This window comes from Triturus cristatus, chromosome 3_1, assembly GCF_964204655.1.
Source record: "Triturus cristatus chromosome 3_1, aTriCri1.1, whole genome shotgun sequence".
Classification (NCBI taxonomy): Eukaryota; Metazoa; Chordata; class Amphibia; order Caudata; family Salamandridae; genus Triturus; species Triturus cristatus.
This window is the reverse complement of record NC_140583.1, coordinates 831,265,288-831,286,827: the sequence shown is the minus strand read 5'-3', so window position 1 is coordinate 831,286,827 and position 21,540 is coordinate 831,265,288. Positions and strand designations below refer to the sequence as shown.

The 21,540-nt window shown below is 41.4% G+C and overlaps 1 protein-coding gene across 1 annotated transcript in view; it reads left to right on the top strand.

Moving 5' to 3' along the window:
* AGPS (alkylglycerone phosphate synthase) overlaps window positions 1-21,279 on the top strand; it is an 815,346-nt gene extending 794,067 nt beyond the window's left edge. Inside the window, exon 20 of the mRNA XM_085645221.1 lies at window positions 19,532-21,279. Within this exon, the coding sequence (XP_085501347.1) occupies window positions 19,532-19,653 (122 nt within the window). The 3' untranslated portion in view covers window positions 19,654-21,279. The remainder of the gene's footprint in view (window positions 1-19,531) is intronic.
* Window positions 21,280-21,540: the final 261 nt, after the last annotated feature.

The following is a 21,540-nucleotide window of genomic DNA, read 5'->3' as shown; positions in this document are numbered from 1 at the left end:
TCACACACTGACCTGCTTTATGAATATTAACTTGATAGGTCTCTATTTGCGTCCCACTACAGTTGCAGACAGTCACATTGGTAGTAGCTTACAAGTGTCAGCACGCTGCCATCCCCTTTCTTTTCAAGCAGCCTTATTTCCTTAAAGGAGCGGAGTTGATTTTTAAAATACAAAGTTTTCCAGTTTGAAAAACTTCAGTGGCAATTGGCAGTGGTCCCCTGAACTGCCACCTTTATTTGCAAAGGAGAAGGAGTCCAAAGGGACTCCCCTCCCCTTTTGTAAATGAGTTACCACCCCAGTTTGGGAGTGATTTAACTGATCAGTGGTTTGCAACAGGAATTTTGGTCCCAAACCATGGATATATGGGGTTCCAAATCAAAGTTTGAAAGGAACGCCCACATTATGCCCCTTCCAAATTGAGATTTGGTATCGATCTAAACGCTTCTGAATCTTAAAATTGGCTCAGTACAATCGAAAAATGTTTTAGCCATTGTGAACCCTCTGATTTAGCGAATCTGAAGAGTTTGCAACTGTTACAAAACAGTACATCTGGCCCTTGGTTTGTGTTCAACAGTTGGTGGTAAAAATATTTACACATTTGACAATTCTTTTAATGTTTTTGCAACCCTGCATATTTGATTGTGGGTTCTGCACTTTCTGAAAGCATTGATGAACGGTGTATGCCACCAAGAGGTTCTGTAGAGCATAAGCCCTGCCGTGTGAACTCTGCCTGCCACAAAGATACACCAAACGCAGTCTGCATCAAAAGGCTCAGGCCTTTCCTAGTTCTTTTTACGTGGCCCTTACAGTGAGTGGGTGTCATACACAAACAGTTTACAGCTAGAGATCATGGATCTTGAATGGCTCCAAGATAAACCAATCTTATGTAGCAAAAGGCTTTGTACTTTGTGTGACGTCCCCAAAGGCGGTGACCCATGCATGTTGTATCAGTTTGTTTTGCATGTGTGAACCCCCATAGTACAAAGCTACAGTAGTAATGCCAGCACTTGCTCTGTGTATACCACTAAAGTATAAGAAACACAGTCCTCAGACTAACGTTTTTACTGTTTCTTGTGTAGATGTGTCAAGCCTAGATACATTACAGATATCGAAAAGATTCCCCAATTAGTGCTTGGCTCTGTTCTCCCAACTCCCCAAATGCTTCGTTCACCGGGGTGTGAAAGTCATGATACTTGCCATCGGATAACGTTTGTAGCCCATTATGATAGTAATTGATTAATCAGTTTAATGTAAGTTTTACTTGAGCAATTTTATTTGATTTTTTTTTTTAAGCATGGTCCAACAAATTGCAGGTTCACCAAGAAAAACATTTGAAAGAAATGATTAAACCATGGAGGTCGGGATACACTAATCTTGTGGGTCCCAGATCAGCATTTTCCAGAGAGAGTTGCCTGTCAAAACAGTACCAGTTGTGTTATATATTTGTGTGTATCAGATTTAACAGGTGGTATGAAAACACTCAGGTTTTCTACAAGTGACCTGAAAAGGATGGATTCAACTTAAGTATGATAATGTCAAAATATGTGATCTAACCCCAAGTAGCTTTCAGCAGAGTCAAAACCACCTTGAGAAAGGTTTGTGAATTCATTATTCAGAAATAAACATGGTAGAATGAGATAAAACATTATAGTATGAAACCAAAAGCTGGAGAAGACATTACACAACAAGTGTTGATTAGAATTACAAACATTGATACATTTTGTAATGTGTATATAGAAAATTTGCCTTTTCTGCTTGGTCACCCTGAAGTTTTCGCTTCTGGCAGGACCTTGTCTTTTTTCTGGTTTTAGAACTCTGAACACTTTAACTTGCTAGCCAGTAGTAAAATACCTGAGCCTCCCCCTTTAACCATTGTAAAATTAGTGTATTCCTGATTAGCACATTTATCTTGCATGCAAGTCCCTAGTACATGGTGTAAAAAGTGTACCCAGGGCATCGAAGGTAAATGCCACTTGTGGAATGCAGCACCTATTGTGCCATCCATTATATTTGGAATGAAAAGATGGATTTGTAGCCTGACTGTTGCAGTGTAAACCTGCAGTGCACCCTGTTAAAATAATCCTTATGGCTGAAAAAAATCCCTTTTAAATATTTGTAAGTTACCCCAAAATTGGCTTTCTGGCCCACAAGGCAGGTTGTATGGTATTTAAAAGTGGGACATGTAGAAAATTAATGTTACCATGTACCTACGGTGACCGGGTCCAAGCTGCTGTTTTCACTATGGCATACGTAGCTGTCTTATGTAGAAAACCAGAGTACAGATTAAAATACTAATACTTCATCTCAAGAATGGGACTAGCAAGAAAAATAACTATTTTTAATAGTTATTAAAAATCCAATTCAGTGGTGAGGTTGGGTTTTCAATAAATATTCAGGAAAAGTACGTTTTGGAAAGTTACCCTTTACCTGCCTGGACTGCCAGAAGACAAGCACACGCCTCTGCCAGCTCTCAGCCTTGAATGTGTGAAATAGGTTGAAACTACCTCCCAGATGCAAACAATAGGCTAATCTTAATGTACAGAGATGGCTCCTAAGAACTCCACCTAATAGGCAGGGTGGGGGGCTCTGGGCCTTCTTTTGACAGGAATAATGAATGCAAATTTTACTAAATATTTGATTCTTGCAAAAAAGAAGAAGTCAGTGATTTGAGCATAGTAAATGAGGAAGCTAATAATAGCTAGAGAAGAAATCTGAATTGCACATGCGAATTTGCACATAAGTAATGAATTTATAACTGTAAAATTATTCCTATTTTAAGATTTGACTTGATTTGCAAAATGATTAGCTAAATTAGTTTATATAATGTATTCTCTATTATTCGCTGTGGAAAATGTTGGGCTGAGAGTTATGATGAATCTCGGATTTATAGTTATGTTTTATTGTTGACAGGACAGTGCCAAATCCTGCTTGACAGTATTGTTAAACCACATGTAGCACTTAGGACACACATGAAAGGGAGAGAACAGGATGCAAAGACAGTTCTTGTGGATCCCCTGTTTGCTGAAGGAAATTGCTTTTGTCCTACCAGATATCTGTGTCAGAGTTTGTTGTGGGTACAGCACTTGATTCAAAGTGGAATTTTGTGTTAGATCTCTGAGGGCACTAGGATTGCTATAGTAAACCCCCCCCACACACACAAGCAGCTCACCAAGCCCAAGTTTAATGTGGCCAGAGACTTTCGCCATCTTGAAAATGCCCTGCCACATTGCATTTTGGACCTGTTTACAGTAAGGTAATTACAAACTACTGAACAATAGGGCATCCCATTGGTTAGGGCATCACCCCACCCGACCTAGCTGGTTCAAGGCATAAATGTGGCATATACAGGCACCCATTTCAGAACACTTTCGGGATTTGTAGAAGATCAGCAGAGGAGTGGACCTGCTGTCTGTGACCTGAGAAGAGCCCTGGAGGACTAGATCTGCTTCCTCTTGTACCCAGGACAAAGATGTGGACTTCAGGGTCAGTAGGCTGACTACCTATGTGGCTACTGGGAGACCAGAAGCTGCAAGAGGTCTTTTTCTGGGAGTCCCCAGCTGACTAGTAACTGGACCTACACCCTGCTAGTTGGCCTCTGTTTGACATCCTGTGAGTCTCTAAGTGCCTCCCTTGAGGTCCTGGTGGGGCCTCTACAAGTGCACTCCTGTAGCTGATTGAGACTTAAAAGACTAAGTCAGAAGGGAAACTAGTTGGTGTATCCGACTTGCCCTCCATTGCAGTCAGCCTCAAATTGACTCTCATAGTGTATTGATTTATGAATTGTTGGCTAACTGAAGATATTTGACAAAGAATGACAGAGGTCAGGTTTGGTTTGTTAGGTATTAGTTCCTCAAGGCAAGTTTGCCACATTTACACCCTGCATCTATTGAGATTGCCCCCCTTTTCTTTTTTTTTTCTTAAACTTTTTATTGTTATTAACATACACATCGAGTAGAGCAATACACTATCATTGACTATTACAGTTACTTGCCGACATAACATACCAAGCGATACCACTGTACACAAGAAGTATAAATATAGATACGATTACGCTCATTTCACCTTTACGCAATTCCCAAACCTCCGGATTGCCCCCCTTTTCAGTTGGATGTAATTGTCTTTGTAGAGAAGACAAGCATTACATTCAACTATAATAGGTTTTCTTTTTTAATTGAGGTATTTGGTGCAAGCAAGAGGCCCTAAATAGGCTGTGGCATTTTTTTTTCACTTGATCCATCTGCTAATTTGTCCCAAAAAATGCCAACTGAACAAATGAATGAACTTGCAAAGCATATGCAGGATGTTGCTGCTTTCAGACTGGCAATGCCAACTTTAAAGGTGGTGAGAAGAGACTACTACTTTGTTCATTTTTGCCAATGTTCAACTGTAAAGCCAAAGACGTAATCTGAGCTAAAGTCATCAATATTTTGGCATCAAGCAGGAGTGTACGGTACGCCTGGATGAGTTTTCTAAAATTGACTGTTGCCTAAAGGTCAGAGTCTCAGAACATTTCATAAAGTATTTCTTATACTGTCCAAAAATGTTAGTTAACATTCTGTTCTAGATGTGCACTATCTTGTCAAAATAGACAATCTGTATTGTAACAAATATATTTGTCAAATATATGGTGGATGCAGTTATCTTGAAGGGTTAGTGAATTACCTTATTTACAATAGAACTGACTTTAAAAAAATAATTCTTACCGGTTCTGGTCTATTTTTAATGTTGTGTACTTTTATAACCATGTTTGAATTCATTGCTATACCTTTATTTATGTGATTTTATGCTTGAGGGTATACTTCTTGAGTTCACTCAGTCCACAGGGCCATGGATTTTATTGCCACGTATGCCTATAGTTATAAAAGGCAGCAGCATAAATGAAAGAGGTTAAGATCCTCGGTTTCTACTGCACATTACATTGTATGAGAAGAAGAGTGGCACCACTACAATTAAGTTCAATTGTGCTATTTACCTATTTTCCCACACTTCTGAACACACGCCTCAAAATGTGAGGGAATGTAAACACGGGCAAAGTAGTTATAATGAAAATTTGCTTTATCACTCCTATCAAGGCAATCTTGGTTCAAATGAACCAAACCTCTGTATACATTTTTAACAGTAAATCAATCATCTGTAAGATGGCGTGGTGGTTAATCACAAGCTCAACCCATTTTAAACATTTAAAAAAAAAGCAAGGTTAATTTGTTTTGCCCATCCAATCCTTGGTCAAGAATATACTGACCTGCCTGGTCAATAATGCTTGAGAGGCATGAGGGGACTGATGCTCTGGGATGCTGAATGTATTATTGACACAGTTTGTGTAAAAAGCCTTACGTCTTGATTTTGCTATGTACTAAATTCGGATATTAACTCAAAAACAATAGTTATTTAATGTGACTTTTTCTTGTGTTAACCAATCTGGATTTTTCTAGAAGTCAGACATGCCAATTTGCACAATGGTGTACTAAAAAGGGGTCATATCAATACCAAATTTGAAGCAGCTGTTGTGTGAACACAAAGATTAGAGTAGAGATGAAATGTAGGACTGTGGTGTGTTAAATACAGTGTTCTGGAATTAATTATGAAGAACTAAAATGTATTGTAAACTATCAATTACTTCCTGTTCCAGCTAAAATTCTGGAAATGTACCTAAATTATCATTTTAGTGCCTATCTTAAGGATTACCAATTATTCGATGGCTCACAACATGGATTTAGAAGCCACCATAGTACGGAAACAGCATTGACTGCTGTATTTAATAATATCCGTATTCAAGTAGACGCAGGGCATACCTCCTTACTTGTTCTACTTGATCTTACCGCAGCCTTTGATCCCCTGTCCCCTCTTAGGCTGGTTGAACGCCTCAGAGAGATAGGGATCGGGGGCTCTGCTTTGGGGCTGCTTTCCTCTTTTCTCAGTGATCGTTCACAGACAGTGAAATTTGGCCAATTCTACTTGGCCTCTAAACCCCTGGCGTACGGTGTTCCTCAGGGCTCCTCCCTGAGCCCAACACTTTTTAACATCTATGTTGCCCCACTGGCTAAGGCTGTGAGATCCTTTGGGTTAGAGGTGCTGTCCTATGTGGACGACACCCAAATAATGGTATCCATCTCTCACAGTATTAGGGATTCTGCTCTTAACTTCAGGAATTGTATGCAGGCAGTCTCCTCCTGGCTGGTGGAACATTTTATGAAATTGAATGGAGAGAAGACTGGGGTCCTGATTTTCGGCAGTAAACAGGAGATTTGGTCCAATGACTGGTGGCCGGACACTCTTGGTGTCTGTCCTTGCCCGGTATCCCATGGGAGAATCCTTGGGGTCATAGTGGATAACTCACTCTCCCTTAGTCTGCAGGTCAGCAGGACTGTGTCCACTTGCTTTGGGATAATTAGGAGCCCAAGTATAATATCCCACTTCCTCTCCTTTGACGCACGCAAGCAAGCTGTCATTGCCTTGGTAACGTCCAGATTGGACTATTGTAATGCCCTTTATTTGGGCATTAATAAAGGCCTAGTGCAACGTCTGCAGCTGGTGCAGAATACTGCGGCCAGGCTGGTGATGAATATCCCAAAATGTAATTTAGTCACAGCCTCCATTAGGTCACTTCACTGGCTACCTTTGGGCCGTAGGATCCTTTTCAAATCACTGTGCCTGACTCCTATTATGGCTCAGGCCCGGATGGGATCAAGGCGATTTTCCATTGTTATGTTCCCAGCAGACAGCTCCGATCTTCAGATAAAAATCAGTTAACAATACCAAGGTTTTCAGAAGGCAAAGTGGGGAGGTAGAGCCTTCGCCACTGCTGCGGCTAAACTGTGGAACTCCCTTCCGGAAGAGCTCTCTTTTCCGTAAAGCCTTAAAGACCTGGCTTTTTTCACAGACTTCAGTATGAGCATGTCATTTGTCTGCACTTTTCAGTTCTGCAAATAGCACCTTGGGCTAAGTTTGCGCTCTACAAGTTCAATATTCATTCATTCATTCAATTCTGTGCACCCATAATGAAAGTATTAACAGAGATGTAAAGTTCATGCCCATATGGTATGACATTGAGGGCCTTGTACATGTAAGCCTTAGCAAAATATTCCCCATGCATACTTGTGAGCTGGCTAATATTAGAGTCTTGTTAGGTGACACTAATTTTGCTCTCTTTAAAACTGCATAAAGCATTATCCATATTTTGCTTCTGTTTTCCTCACCATCGGTAACGTTGCTTCCTAATGGAGCGATGAGAGAAGTGTGCCAACCCACATACGCCTTGAACTCCAGCCTACAGATGAAGGCCAGTTTCTGTGATTATAACCATGGTTCACTTTTGGTAGTCTGGCCTAAAAAAAAGTCCTTAGAGAAAATGCCTGTTGGTGTTCAGCTTAAAAAGTAAAACATTTTAGTAAACAATACAGTAAGAAATAGAGTGTTTATATGACACAAAGTTTAAGTAAAGAGATAAAAATGGAATAATAGAAATAAAACCAAAATGAAGGAAAATTGATAAGGGATTCAAATGTTATAGGGAAAGATAAAATACCACTGATAAACAATTTGTTTTAATAGAAACTAAATTCAGATCATTCAAACGTAAGGGAAGATGTAATCAGTAAAAAGCCTTTAATGAAAATCCAAAATTATTATAAATAATGCCAATGAAAATTATTGGTACAATGTTAAATACAAAGTCAAAAGAACGTCAACAAGTATAAAAGAAGATCTCCAATGAAAATTAAAGAAACCACTCTCTCTCCTGAGTGAGGTGCATCGCAGCGCTTAAAATGACCATGCTCCCTCACATCCTGTATTTATTTCGAGCCATGCCCCTTCAGAGAGAATACATCTCTCGCCTGCTGGTGATCTGTATGAACTACTTATGGGTAGGTTGCCGGTCACTCCTTGCTGTCAATATATGCATTCAACATCCCAGGGAAGGTGGGTTGAAAGTTCCAGATCTCACACTCTATTATCAAACCGTACAACTACGCTACCTGATTAAATGTGTAAGGAGAGAAACCGATAAACAGTAGTGCTATGTTGACCAAGAATTGGCTACTAGACCTATCAGTGAAGTACCATGGGTCCCCAAAAGTATGAGAGATCGGCGGCTGTATGTGTCCCCCATTACCCAGTCCACACTTGGCTGTGTGGGATTCCATTACACGCAAGAAAGGCACTTATTTTCCTTTCCCACTCAGTCCCATTGTGTACAATGCCGATTTCACACTTATGTCCACCTGTGATTTTTCGATGTGGAAATCCAGTGACTGTTTTAGCTTCCGAGATTTTTAGACAACGGTACTTTGAAGACCTTTGAAGACATTAAGCTCAAATACAGGAGCCTGGAATCCAAACTCTTACTCTATCTCCATATCAGACGTTGGGTCGCACAACCCCACAGTAAGGCTGGTGTCACTAGGCCTCTCAGAATGTTTTTTTTTTTTATATCTTGAAATGCCTTACCTCGACTAAACATCTGGTCCCACAAATATACAGCATCCTCAACACCCCAACATTTACATGTAAAGTGGTCGTCAACGGATCTTAATATCTCACTGGATCCCACATAGCGGCAGGAGATTTTCCTTTGCGCTGATAACTTTGCCCGCACACTCAAGGCAGGGAGAATCTTTACTCATCCACTGGCACCTCATCCAAGACAGGCTCCACGACATTGATCCCAGTCACTCGGACTCTTGCTAGCGGGCTGTGGGGATTCAGGTACCCTCCTAAACATTCTGTGGTCTTGCCCTCTCTTGGGGAACTTCCAGATTAAATATTTTATCTCCTAGATCGAAGGTCAAGAACTTGACAGACTTCTTGAGCTAGCCCTGCTTAGTAGACTATCGGAGGGTTTCTATCCTCTCCACTCTGGAGGGGATGGTGTGTTTAGCTGCCAATAGGAGGTGAGAGATTTGCAAGCTGGTTTGTGAATCTCTCACCTCCTATTGACAGCTAAACACACCGTCCTCTCCTTATTGGGTAATCCTGACACACCAAGCTATGATGCTTGGCTCCATAAATTATGGCGCCTCTTCAGCCATGAGAACCTTGTCTATGATCTTAGCAATAAATCCACACTTTTCCTCAAATGGTGGTAACCAGTTGTCTCTAAATTGAACATTGACTTTAGAGGCCAGACACTGCAAGCCTTTCGTCTGCTCGATCATTCACTTATTCCACAATTTGGCTCTTCCCTGCCCTTGGAGGACTGGTCCCTTCTGGCTATTTCCTGATTAACACAGATGACCCTGAGTGGGGGTAAATTTGAGAGGGACGTGTGGGACTTGTTCTCTGGTGGGTCTGTCCACTCATCTGAAGAAAATGGAATAAAAAATATTGAAACTAAAACAATCTTGCACCTTGGACTATGTATCTGATTTTAGGTCAAATTGGTAGGACACTGTAATGCAATGGTTAAATCAAAACCTAAGTTCCAGGAGAGTAAAACTCTGACCCGGACAAACCTGAAGTATGTATCTCAGTATAGGTTCCTAGAGGCCTGAAGCATTTTTAAGATAACACTTGGTCATCAATGTACATCTGTAATTTAGAGCCACAGCTTGCTTCGAAGTATAGTTAGGATGACAAATTGAAAACCAGGTCAATGCATTTTTCTTCACCCTTTTCTGAAATCTTTAGGATAGGCCTCAAGTGACCATCTCTACTTAGGCGAAAACGTTGCGTAGTGTTTCCAATACAGCTACTCAGTCCACTTAGGATTAGGTTAAACCACATAGCTGGTTTCGGTCCACTTAGGATGCAGCTACTCCAGTTGATCCCACACTGCGTATTCACTTCCTTTAACATTTCTGGTGCCTCTCCATGAGACCGCTTCCAAGAGCAAAAGTGTTTGCAACGGGTAAACATATTGCTCCATGCAGACACAGGTTTTAATGATCCTGGAGATCTAGTTCTAGAGCTTCACTGGTTACTGCCCTACAGCAAGTCCTTTTCAGCAGGGAAATCCACGTAGACATTTCTAGGCAGCTTCCGGGTGTTAACTCCTAATGCATTCCTTCAGCTGAGCTTCTCCTCGTTACGTTCTAAACACCCTTAAAGTGTTTACACTACATTATTTAAGGATAAATCATCTGTGCCATAGGAAGAAAAGTAGTGATTTAATTCATAAATAAATTCCAATTATAGCACACCTGTGTTTATAGGAGAACAGTGTGATATAAGGCGTTATTCCATTTGTTTTCAGGCAGATAAAATTTCACACCGGAGCCCTGTGAAATAAAAATGTTGAAGTGCTTCTGGCATTCTCGTGTGTTTGTGAAGCAAACTAGACTGCCCTCCTGCGTATTAATGTGGCCAGAGTTCGAAAGTACTTTCTTAGTGAATGGAACTGAAGGAACATGGGATTCACCTTCTAGACAAGGGAAATGTAATCCCTAACCAGCCCAGCCCCTCTACCATTTGTGCAGCTAAAACTTTACTGTTAATTGTTGGATCAACTCCTGGGTGGGCCATTAGCTAGAGGCTAATTAAATTGTCACCCTCAAGACTGGAGATTTTATTAAGCATGTGACTGGCTAGTCAATACTTAGAGAGTAGCATTTGTCACAACTCTTTAATACAAAGGAGAAATCAAAATATGATTTTGGATGTTGGTCTTTCAGGCAAACTACTCTTAGGTTGCAGGGTGCATCCAACATATCAGAGAAAATGAAGACAACCAGTGTAGCACTTTGAGAGAAAGAAAGCTGTTTAATCTGGCTGATAGCACAATGCAGCTTTCTTAACCACAATGACCTTTTGCAGACTGAATAAAAGAAACAGACTGAATAAACGAAATTCTACCTGACAGTGTCATAGCTAAGCCTACTTGTAAATGAGTGGGCGTTGTGCAGTTGTACACTTAATTTAAAATATGCTAAATATCAGGGTTTTCAAACCGGTCAGTGCCTCCTTAGTGATCTGCCTCAGAACAGGCCAGTCCCACTAAATAGCAAAGATGCACAAAAGAAACAGGAGTGGCGGCATTTATAGACCGCATGCACTCGCTCGTGTAGTGGAGTTCACACCATGAGACTATAACGGTAGAGGTTAAAAAAGTGAAACAATGGCCATTTGCCCAGATGGAATTTTCTATGGGCAAGAACTACCTTCAGACTCTGCTGTTAAGCTTTACCTTGGCTCCTGGAGCACTGAAAAAGATTGACGGTGTAAGCAGACTTAGAAGTAATATCCAAAGAAGAGGCTATGCCAAAAACCACAACTTCTCTTCTGAATCGTATCCTCTATCGACCTGTTAGAACACTTGGCACAGCAAACAACGTGAAAAGGACTTATCACATCAGTAGCGTTCCTGCAGTGACTCTACTTTTGGGTCTTAATTGCACAAGATATCCTGGAGTTCACCAGGGCCATGCCATCTTGTATGTGATGGAATGAAGAGTACCGACTTTGAGACTTGTGATAAAAATGAGAAACTGAAAAGACGGTTGAAGTTTTATAGACCGTAGTTCAGCGGCCACGCATTTGTGTCTCAAATCAGTTCAACAAGTTCATGCATTATTTCATTATTACGGACAGTGGAAATCCTTTAATAATTATCTATCTTTCAATACTTTTTATAGTTGTTTATTAATGTGTTCATATAATTTACATAGCAGTGACCTAGACAAAGGGTCAGCAGACCACTTAAGAACAATTAAGACGGCAATTGCATCAGAGCAACATTAAATAAAGGGGTAGGATAGTAAGTCGAATAGTTTAAAGTCTGGAAAACGTAGCTCTTTAACTTCCTTCCAAATGCAAAGATGTTCATGTTAAGTTTAATGTTATAGTATCAAGTTCCACTATCAGGGAGCCAGGCTCGAGAACTCTGGATTCATGGTTTTAGTTTTCTTGGCTGAGATTATCTCCAGTATTAAGTTCTAATTTCTTATTGACCTTAAGCTCTCTTTGTATGTCATTTATCTTTTAGCATAAAGAGCTGTGTGGGTTTTACGAGCTATTTTAAAATGTGTTCTATCTTACAGAGAAAGCCAGAGTAGTTATCTAAAGATGGGAGTAATATGATCTGATTTCTTGACTCTGGTGACTAAAGTGTCTGCTACGTGAAGGCCTTGAGAAGAGCAATGGCGTATTTGGGGACAACTCCCCTGGCCCCTTGTACTTAATTTCTAAAACAATAAGGGTCTGATTACAAGTTCGGGGGATAGGCTACTCCATCACAAACGTGACGGATATCCCATCCGCCATATTACGAGTTCCATTAAGTTCCATTGAATATAATGGAACTTGTAATAGAGTGGGTGGGATATCCGTCATGTTTGTGATGGAGTAACCCGTCCGCCAAACTCGTAATCAGGTTCCAAGTGTTGTGCTCAAAGATTTGTTCAGAAGCCAACATTCAGTGCTACAAATATTAGTGGTGCCGAATACTAAGGCTTCGTAGTCTTGAAACCGCCTCATGCTGCTTTCATCTGCCAGAGGACAGCCCCTGCCCCTTTACCTCCCTCATGCACTTTCATTTTCATCCATGCTTTTTCACATTGTCGCTATTTTTTAATCTTTTTTTCCCACTCCTGCTCTGGGTGGAAGTCTGATGAGGAAATATAAGTCACCGGTCCCCATAAATGACTGCAGGTGGGCCCCACATGCAACCACCTGCTCAAATTATCATCTCCTTCATCCAGACGAGATCGCACTAGGACTTCAACCTTTGACATGAAGTTAGGCAGGGAGGTGTTTTTGTCCTGTAGTGCAGCGTTAAGGAGTTCCATATATTAGTTGACAGAACAGGACCTTGGGACACCAGAGTTGAGCTTGATAGTGGGGAATTCAAATGAGTAATTTTTCACAAAATTAGATCTTCCAGAGAGAAATAACTTATAATATTTATGGCCTTATCAAATCCATTGTACATGGGGAGTATATGTAGAAGTGTCTGCCACTGAGCATGTTTGAAGGTGGATATTACTTGTACATTCCCAATGATGTGTACATTTGTATTGCCACATTTGAAAACATAACAGTGCTCTAGCAAAATGTTTGTTACATATTCTTTTTTTGTTGTTGTGCTTAGTGTGTGCGTAATTGGTTTAACACTGAGGTCTTTTTTTTAAACCCACGAACATTAACCATTGTTTAAGTATTTCTGTAGGGCCAGCTGTGTATCATTACAGACATTTTAAATTATTTTTTAACACTTCTTACGCAAACATTTTGTAAGTTGGCTTCAGCTATGGTTGAAGCAGCAAGAGTCCTTCAAATAGTTCACCACTGAGTGATACAGGGAGTCCGCAGATTTTTCTACAACGGGTTTGTAGTCTTTTGTGCCTTCTTTTGGGTTATACCCAATACAACTCCCTCCCAACCCTGCAGAATTTTCACAATGGTATTCATAACCTAACAAAAGGATTGCATTATGGGCTTTGATGTGTCTAGGGTTGGACAGATATTTTTTTAACCAAAAAGCTGAAAATCAACTTAAAAGTTTATTTCTCGAATATGCTAATTCACCAAACCTTGAGTCTTATTTTTTTTATTTTGCCAAGCTCTGGTTGTTTGCATATCATCAAGGATTTCACCTCGGCCTCTGTCAACAGCATCACCTGCTCCCAAGAACTTTGCGATGACCTATCAAACTTATTCCACAACAAAATCGCATACATCTACAGCAACTTTGCACTCCAACCAGACCCCATTGATCTCATCGCCAACTTGCCTATTACCAACCAAGATGGCCACCTGACCGAATGAGAAAACTCTCACCAAAGAAAACCTTCCACTCAGGAGCCCCAACAGACCCATGCCCCCACCATATCTACAACTGTGGAGCATCCTCCATCAGCACTGTCCTAGCCCACATCAACACCTCCATCACATCTGCCACATTCCCGGAAGACTGGAAGCATGCAGCAGTCAACACACTCCTCAAGAAGCTGTCAGCCGCCCGAGACAATTGGGGAACTTCCTTCCTATCTCCCTCCTCCCCTACCCACCCAAAGTAATAGAGAAGGCCATCAACAAGCAACTCAGAAACCACCTTGAACACCACCACCTACTGGACAACAATCAGTCACGAGTCAGAAAAAACTACAGCACTGGAACAGCACTCATCACAGCCCCCAATGACATCCCAACCATCCTGACCGAGGAGAAGCAGTGGCCCTCATCCTGTTCTACATCTCTGCTGCATTTGACACAGTCTCCCACCACACACTCATCAGAAAACTCCACGAGCTCTGCACCCAAAGATCTGCACTTAACTGGATCTGCTCTTTCCTCATGGGAAGAATCTAAAACGTCAGACTGCCACCCTTTAGTATACCATGAGCCTATTCTGCGGAGTCCCTCGGGGATCATCTCTCAGCCAAATCCTGTTCAACGTCTGCAAGACTCCACTCGCCAACGTGATCTGATCATAAGGTATCACCCTCATCTACGCCAACGATCTCCAACTCATCCTTTCCCTGACAGACAAGACAGCCACCACCAGAGACAATTTCACTAATTGCATGACCATGGTAGCAGAATGGATGAGAACCAACTACTTGAACTCAATCCCAACAAGACAGAAGTACTAGCATTCATGAACAGGGCCTCTCCATGTGACCCCACCTGGTGGCTGACAGAGCTACGACCAACACCCACCAACCACACCAGAAATCTAGGGATCATCCTCTACCACAAGCTTCAAAATGACGGCACAAGTCAAGGAAGTGAGCGCTGCCAGCTTCCACATCTTAGTTATGTTACAAAAGATCTTCAAGTGGCTGCCACAGAGCGCCAGACGCACCGTCACACAAGCATTCATCACAAGCAGACTCGACTATGGGAATGCACTCTACTCCGGAATCTACAAGCAGCTCCTACACAGACTTCCAACCATCCAGAACGCCGCCACAAGACCCATACTTGTCCTCCCATGCTGCTCTCACATCTCACCCCACCTCCGAGAGCTCCACTAGCTCCCCATTCACAAATGCAGCCAATTCAAACTCCTCACACGCAAACAAACCCTTGCATAACACTGGGCCAGCATACCTGAGCAGCCACATACACTTTCACCAGCCTGCAAGACACCTACGCTGAGCCTCAGTCGTATCCCTCACCATTCGCAAAAGCAGGGCAGGAGGTCTCTTGGTATCCTATATCGCACTGAAAACCTGGAATGACCTCCCACAACACATCAGTGCCTCCTCCCTTCTTCTGGAGTTCTGCAATGATCTGAAGACCTGGCTCTTCGAATACTCTATGTGGACCACACGCCTGCCCACCAGTTCAAGCACTTGGATACCCTCACAGGTGATTACTATGATATACAAATGGACATAATATATCGCTGGAAGACTGGAATTAAAATTCTTCTAGTTTTGATATTGAGCTAAAAATAAATACTTATACCAAAAGGGAGTCATGGTTCCTAAGTAGAGAGAGAAAGAAGGGAAGTAAGAGGTACTCTCGTTGTGTGCTACTCTAATTGTGGGGGGCAGTGTGTCCTCATCTTGATGCCTTCACTCATCCCAAAGGATGTCATGCTTCATCATTGGGCTTTTGCTCCTCGTCGGGCCGGCGCTGCAATGCCCTACGGGTCCCCCGAAGGGTCTCTTTTTCTGAGATCTTTTGATTAAGCCGTATGGGTGCGTGGGTGTAAGTGGCAGTGAAGTCCTAGAAGGTGTATTACAAAATGGCTGGAGGGAGAGTGATTAATTTTTATTAAGATTATCCCTCTTTCATTATTAAAACAAAGTGTATAGTGCTGCTTTAAGGGGTATTATGTCCCTTGTTAGCTGGGTAACTATATGTCCCTAGTGGGCATATGTTGTGGTCAACATGTTTCGCGCTTTAGTGGTCTCAGGGGGAGATCAAGGGCGCTTCGTCAGGACCGAGTAAGAACATTGTATCTACAGTGGCCCAAAAATGTTGGTGCCCCCGGATAAACGAAGGGAGTAGAACTTCTCTTAGTAGGTAGGGTAAGATTCCATGAAATCAGTGAGGGTTACTTGAGAGGGTTCTCTCTGTGCATCTGGGCTGTGTCACCTGTGTGCCTCTCGCTGTCTCTGCCGGGTCACTGTCCCTTTTCAATAGCTCCTAGAGTCACTCTCTTTTGATAAATAGGACTAAAAATAAATACTGCAGCATTTTTGAAGCATTTTTTAAAATTATTTGTATAGCTGTAAACGCTATTGTGCATCAAAATGGCAGCAGAAACACAGGATGGTCGGGACAGGGAGTGTTACTATGCAAGGTGAGGGGAGCTAAAAAGGGAATTAAATAATCAGTTCATCCAGAAATAACGATATTCTGTTTTTTCTAAATTGACATTCAAACCATTTCTGCACAGTAGATCATTGTGGCCCTTCCTAGTTCTCCTCCTTGTCCTCTCATAAGCATCTCTGTGCCAATAAATTGGAACAGCGGATTGCGTCTGAGTTCTATTCTCGCCCCTTTGCTTGAGTACACAGCTCACACTCGTCTCATATTATAGAGCGATATATATATTATCTACTGGCGGTCGCCAGTAGATAGTTATAGTTAGGACCGGGTTTCCATAGGAAATCTCAAAATTCTATTTTGAATAACTTTGGCGCCAGTTGACGAATCTTCGCGAAATTTTCAAAACTAATGGGGCGCTCCGCTCAGCTCCTACCCTGAAAGTCTCGGGGGGATTCGTCAAGCGGGGGCCGAGAAAAAAGGGGGTCCCAAAACGCGTTTTCCCCATGCATTTTCCCATAGGACCTTTAGTCGAAGGTACAGCCCAACGGCTGAACAGAATTACTTGAAATTTGGCAAAGAGGTAGTCCTCAGGTCAGGGAAGTGCCTTTTGCATATATGGAGTCAATCTGTTCAGTAGTTCCTGAGAAAATTGAGTTAAAAGCACATAAATATCTATAGCCGCGCACCGTGCGCGCACCCTAACGTGCGCGAGCGTAATTCTGATTGGTGGTTAAATGTCAGCCAACGTTCGAATCGGTCGAAATCAGGAAGTGTCGGCCGCCATTTTGTTTGTTTTGAGTGCGAGAGTGAAAAAGGAAGATGGCGAACGTGAAAAGGGGGCAGGGTAGAGAGTTCCTGACCCCCTAGCCTTTGTCAGGGGGTCCCTGAAGGACCCCGAAGGCAGAAAAAAACATTTTAAATTTTTTTTTTTTTAAATCGCGGGGTGCGCGCACGGTGTGCGCACCGTGAAAAACCCAAAAAAAACAAAACACACTTTTTAATACGTAGTTTATTGTAAAATAAATATATTAAAAATATAATAATACATACATAACTTAGCATTTAAAAAACTGTACAAATTCACTGAAAAAACCATAGGTTTCACACACGTTATAGTTAGGAATTAGCATTTAAAAAACCTTGCAAATTCACTTAAAAAACCATAGGTTTCACACATGTTATAGTTAGGTGGACATTTCACTCGTAAAAAACCAATGAAATTCCCCCGTTATAGTTAGTTCAGATAACTATAACTCGCGCGACCGCCACTCTATCACAAGGATGATGTCATCAGTGATGTCATGAGTGATGCCACTGACCAAGTCATTAGTGATGTAATATGTGACGTCATGAGCAGTGGATTGCGGGCGCGCGAGTTATAGTTATCTGAACTAACTATAACGGGGGAATTTCATTGGTTTTTTACGAGTGAAATGTCCACCTAACTATAACATGTGTGAAACCTATGGTTTTTTAAGTGAATTTGCAAGGTTTTTTAAATGCTAATTCCTAACTATAACGTGTGTGAAACCTATGGTTTTATATAGATATATATAGATATATATGCCTTGCTACTAGGATTTGATAAGTAGCATAATTTCTAGTTAATGTCAGTGGGTGAAGGTATCCGGAACGAAAGAGCTGACACCTTTTTAGCTTGACATGTAATGACTACTATTAATCTGTTATTTATATAATGTGGTACAGTGCATGAGTCCGCATTCAACGACAGTTCTGGGTTTTTTATTCTGTAAGTACATATTGTCATAGGTTAGCTCCTAAGCCTTTGGTAGATTACACTTCTATTAACTTGGCATTCTCACAGCATTTAAGAATGAAGCCCGTCAGTCCTTAATGTAGCTGAACTAATTTTAAAACAAGTTATAGCTCTCTCTCCCTCCTTCCTATGGAGCAAAAATATGTGCAGTGTGTCTTTATAAAGCAGGCACATTACTATTGGTGAACTGTACAGTAAAGGGGGGGGTGCATTGCACTGGGCTACTGGGGCCCAAGCTTTCAGATTGTTTTACGTTATTATCTTAAGAAGGCAGACACAATTTTCAGTAAACCTGCAAAGAATGTTCTTTCTTTTTACTTTTCTTCTTGGAATTCTCGGCGTCACATTGGGTATGGACTCATCCGGGTTTTTGGGGGATGCAAGTAAGCAAAATGTTAATATGACTTTAAGAAATTGAACTTCTCCGACCGTGTTCCTGATGTTGACGAGGCTCACAAAGAAATTTGCGACTCTAAGCCGAATGTAGGTGCATAACACACTGTCCCCTTAAATTCACAAACTTTATTCGCATAATCAGAATTGGTTATGATTGCAGGTTGAAAGAAACAGTTCTGGGGTTCCAAGCTGTATGAAGGAAGCTGTTTGTATGATGTGTTCTGCTGTATGTTCTGACGACTGCTCTTTTTACCTTGTTTTTGCTGCTGATGAGAGACATTAAATAGACTGGTGTGTAATGTAAGCCTCTGTGCTTGGCCTTAAAATGTACGCGGTATTTCCAGTTTCAGAATAGGAAGTGCAAACAACCATAAATAAAGGGAAAGCTAAATAGTTTCACCGTGGAGGAACAAAAAATGGCTAAATGTACACATTTTAGCTATAGGTATAAATGCTAATTTGCTTCAGATTTACGTGTGGAAAATGCATTTTATATTTAATGCCTGTGACGACTCAAAGAATCCTGTCACTGTTCTACATTTCAGTGAGTACTTGTAAGATGCTCAAACATGAGAATAACCCTCTACGGGACCAAATTTACGACTATCAAAGCTTTACGACGCCGGCCGTTCCATCTTTTGAATATCCTAATGGTGTGAGTGCCAGCTTTGAGGGAGAATTGGTTACTTCTTGCCAAACGATAGGGACTGGAGAATGGGAATTCAGCAAAGCCTTGTGTTTTGTTAAGGATGCCGTCTTTAACGAGGGAGGAGGCAAGGCTCGAACTCATAAACGTGCACATTATTCCTGAATGCCCACCGCCCTATAAGCCTGTGTCTTTATATATTTTCATATCAGATCTTTAAAAATGAGGATTAGTTCTGTGGAACGCGCACGTCTGAAATTGTAATTATTTGTAAAATGTCATTTAATCTCTGGCAAGCCTTCATCTGCATTTTATAGTTAGAAAGGAAAATAGTCCGCGTGGAACACAGCCTTCCTTGGGGAATAGGCTGAGCTTAATGAGCTTGATAGTCTGGCGAGCTCCATAAATCAAATAAAGCAAAACATTTCTCATTTTTGAATAAAAGCATTCATCATGCAGTGTTTATTCATTCATGGTCACAAGATTGATTGGCCTCCCTGCATCACCGTGTGTATATTGAAGCATTTTTTTTTGTTTTGTTTGGTTTGTAGTCGGCAAGTTACGGAAGCATTGGCTGAAGGAGAGCATCTCGGACGTGGGCATCGGGATGCTGGCATCTGTCAAGAATTACGTGGACCCCAAGAACGTCTTCGGAAATAGAAACCTTTTATAGAAGCATATCTGCAGCCCTGCTGAAAACTGTTCCTTTCACCGTCATATCGTGTGGTTATCCCAGCAAGCAAATGTTTCTTGGCCTAGTTCCTTCTCGTTGATGGCGGGTGGGGGTGGGGGGATGGGCAGGGGGAGGAAGAGGCTGCGAGGGGAGCAGGGGGCGGTATATTAATGGTCTAAGGTTCAAGAATTTCTGACAGCATTGTGTGTTGTCTTCCGCGGTGCATTTCATTTTTTTTTAACCCAGGCTGTTTAATTGTAACGTTTGTGCATTTAACTGTGCCTCTGTAATCTGTATCAATAATGGACATCAGACTGCCAATAAAATCCGCTCAATTGCAGGGGCGCTTAGGCAGCCTTCGGCATCATTGCCAAGTCTGGGAAAAGCCCTTCAGTAGCCACGGCAGAACTGGCTCGTGTCGTGTAGGGCACTTGAAAAAGCTGCCAGCTCCTCTGAAAAACGATCCCATGTGGAGGAAAAAATGTCGTGGTTGAAGCTGTCGGGAAAGGCAGCTGTTTCCCATCTTTCTGCTTGGAAACTGCTTCTGGGAAGCAGGGAGGCATAGATGACATGCACAAGGCAACATTTTGAGCACGTCGAAGAAAAATGAAGCACTGGTGTTTCTTTTTTTATGAAGCACGGGGGTGGTAATATAGCCGTTAACCCATTCCTTTCCCCCAAAGACTGACATTTTGTAATGCTACAATGTCATCGCATTTCTGGGGAGGAAGTTATTTGGTTTACCCCATAGACCTTATTAACAGTTTATTACACAATGCCTTCGTGAAACGCTGCAATTGCCTTGCTGTTTTCAATTCATTTGTGTGTGTGTGTAGGGGGAGGGTCATCGTTTTATATAATGTTGTTGCCTCATTTGAAATAGCAAAATAAATCTCAGCCTGAAAACATTTTAGAACAACCACGTCACCTCCCCCCACGTCCTCCCCGATGAGGCGAAGGCTACAAAGAGAAAGGGACAGAATGACCATTTTCACTAAAGTACTGCAGTCAAAATATGGTACATGATTTTAAGGCTGAATAGGACATTTTCAAGTCTGTAGATCTGTAACAGCAGAATTTTAAGGTAAAACAGTGAACTTTCACCTAGTTGTTACTGGCTGTGCTCCTAAAGTTTAATCAGTAAATGTTTAACCAAGAGTGTGGATAAAGAAGGACATTATTCAACAGCAGCAGCAGCAGTTTGCTCATTGTCTAACAATTTGTCTGCAAGGTCAATAATTGCAACACTTTTCGTCTTTCACAACAGATTATTGTATTTAGTAATTTTTGAAAAATTCTGAATTTTTAAAAATGTTTTCGCTGGGGTGCTCACAAAAGGCTTGGATACAGGCACGATCTCTGTTTTAGAATTGGACAGATATGTATTGTGTATAAATCCTTTTGAGTGCGGCATGAATTACGGTTGTAGTATATCTAATAAAAAAGAGCTCGGGAATAATTGCGAAGAGGAGGGAAATAGGCCAAGTTACTATTGTTGTCCTGAGGTAGTCTCACTATCCTGTCTGTTACTGCATTGTTACTACATATTATGTACAGAAATGCTATCATTTTCATCACATTGTATGTTGAGTATGAATTTGTGACATAAAATAATGCCTTCATGCACATTGCTTTCTTAATGAGCCTTAATTGCTTTTCTTATTTATGCTGAACTGTGGATTAACTTTTAAAACAATCTAATTCCGTGTTATTTTAACCCGCCTTGTGCATATGCCAATTGTTCTAACATATCTGTCTGCATGTAGCATAATTCTTCGGTAAATAGAATTCCCAGATGACATTGTTCAATTGCATAATTCTTTACGTTCTAGTTCCTTAAAATGTTGACATCAATTGCCCCAAGTAAGGTTTTTTTTGTTAGAAAGA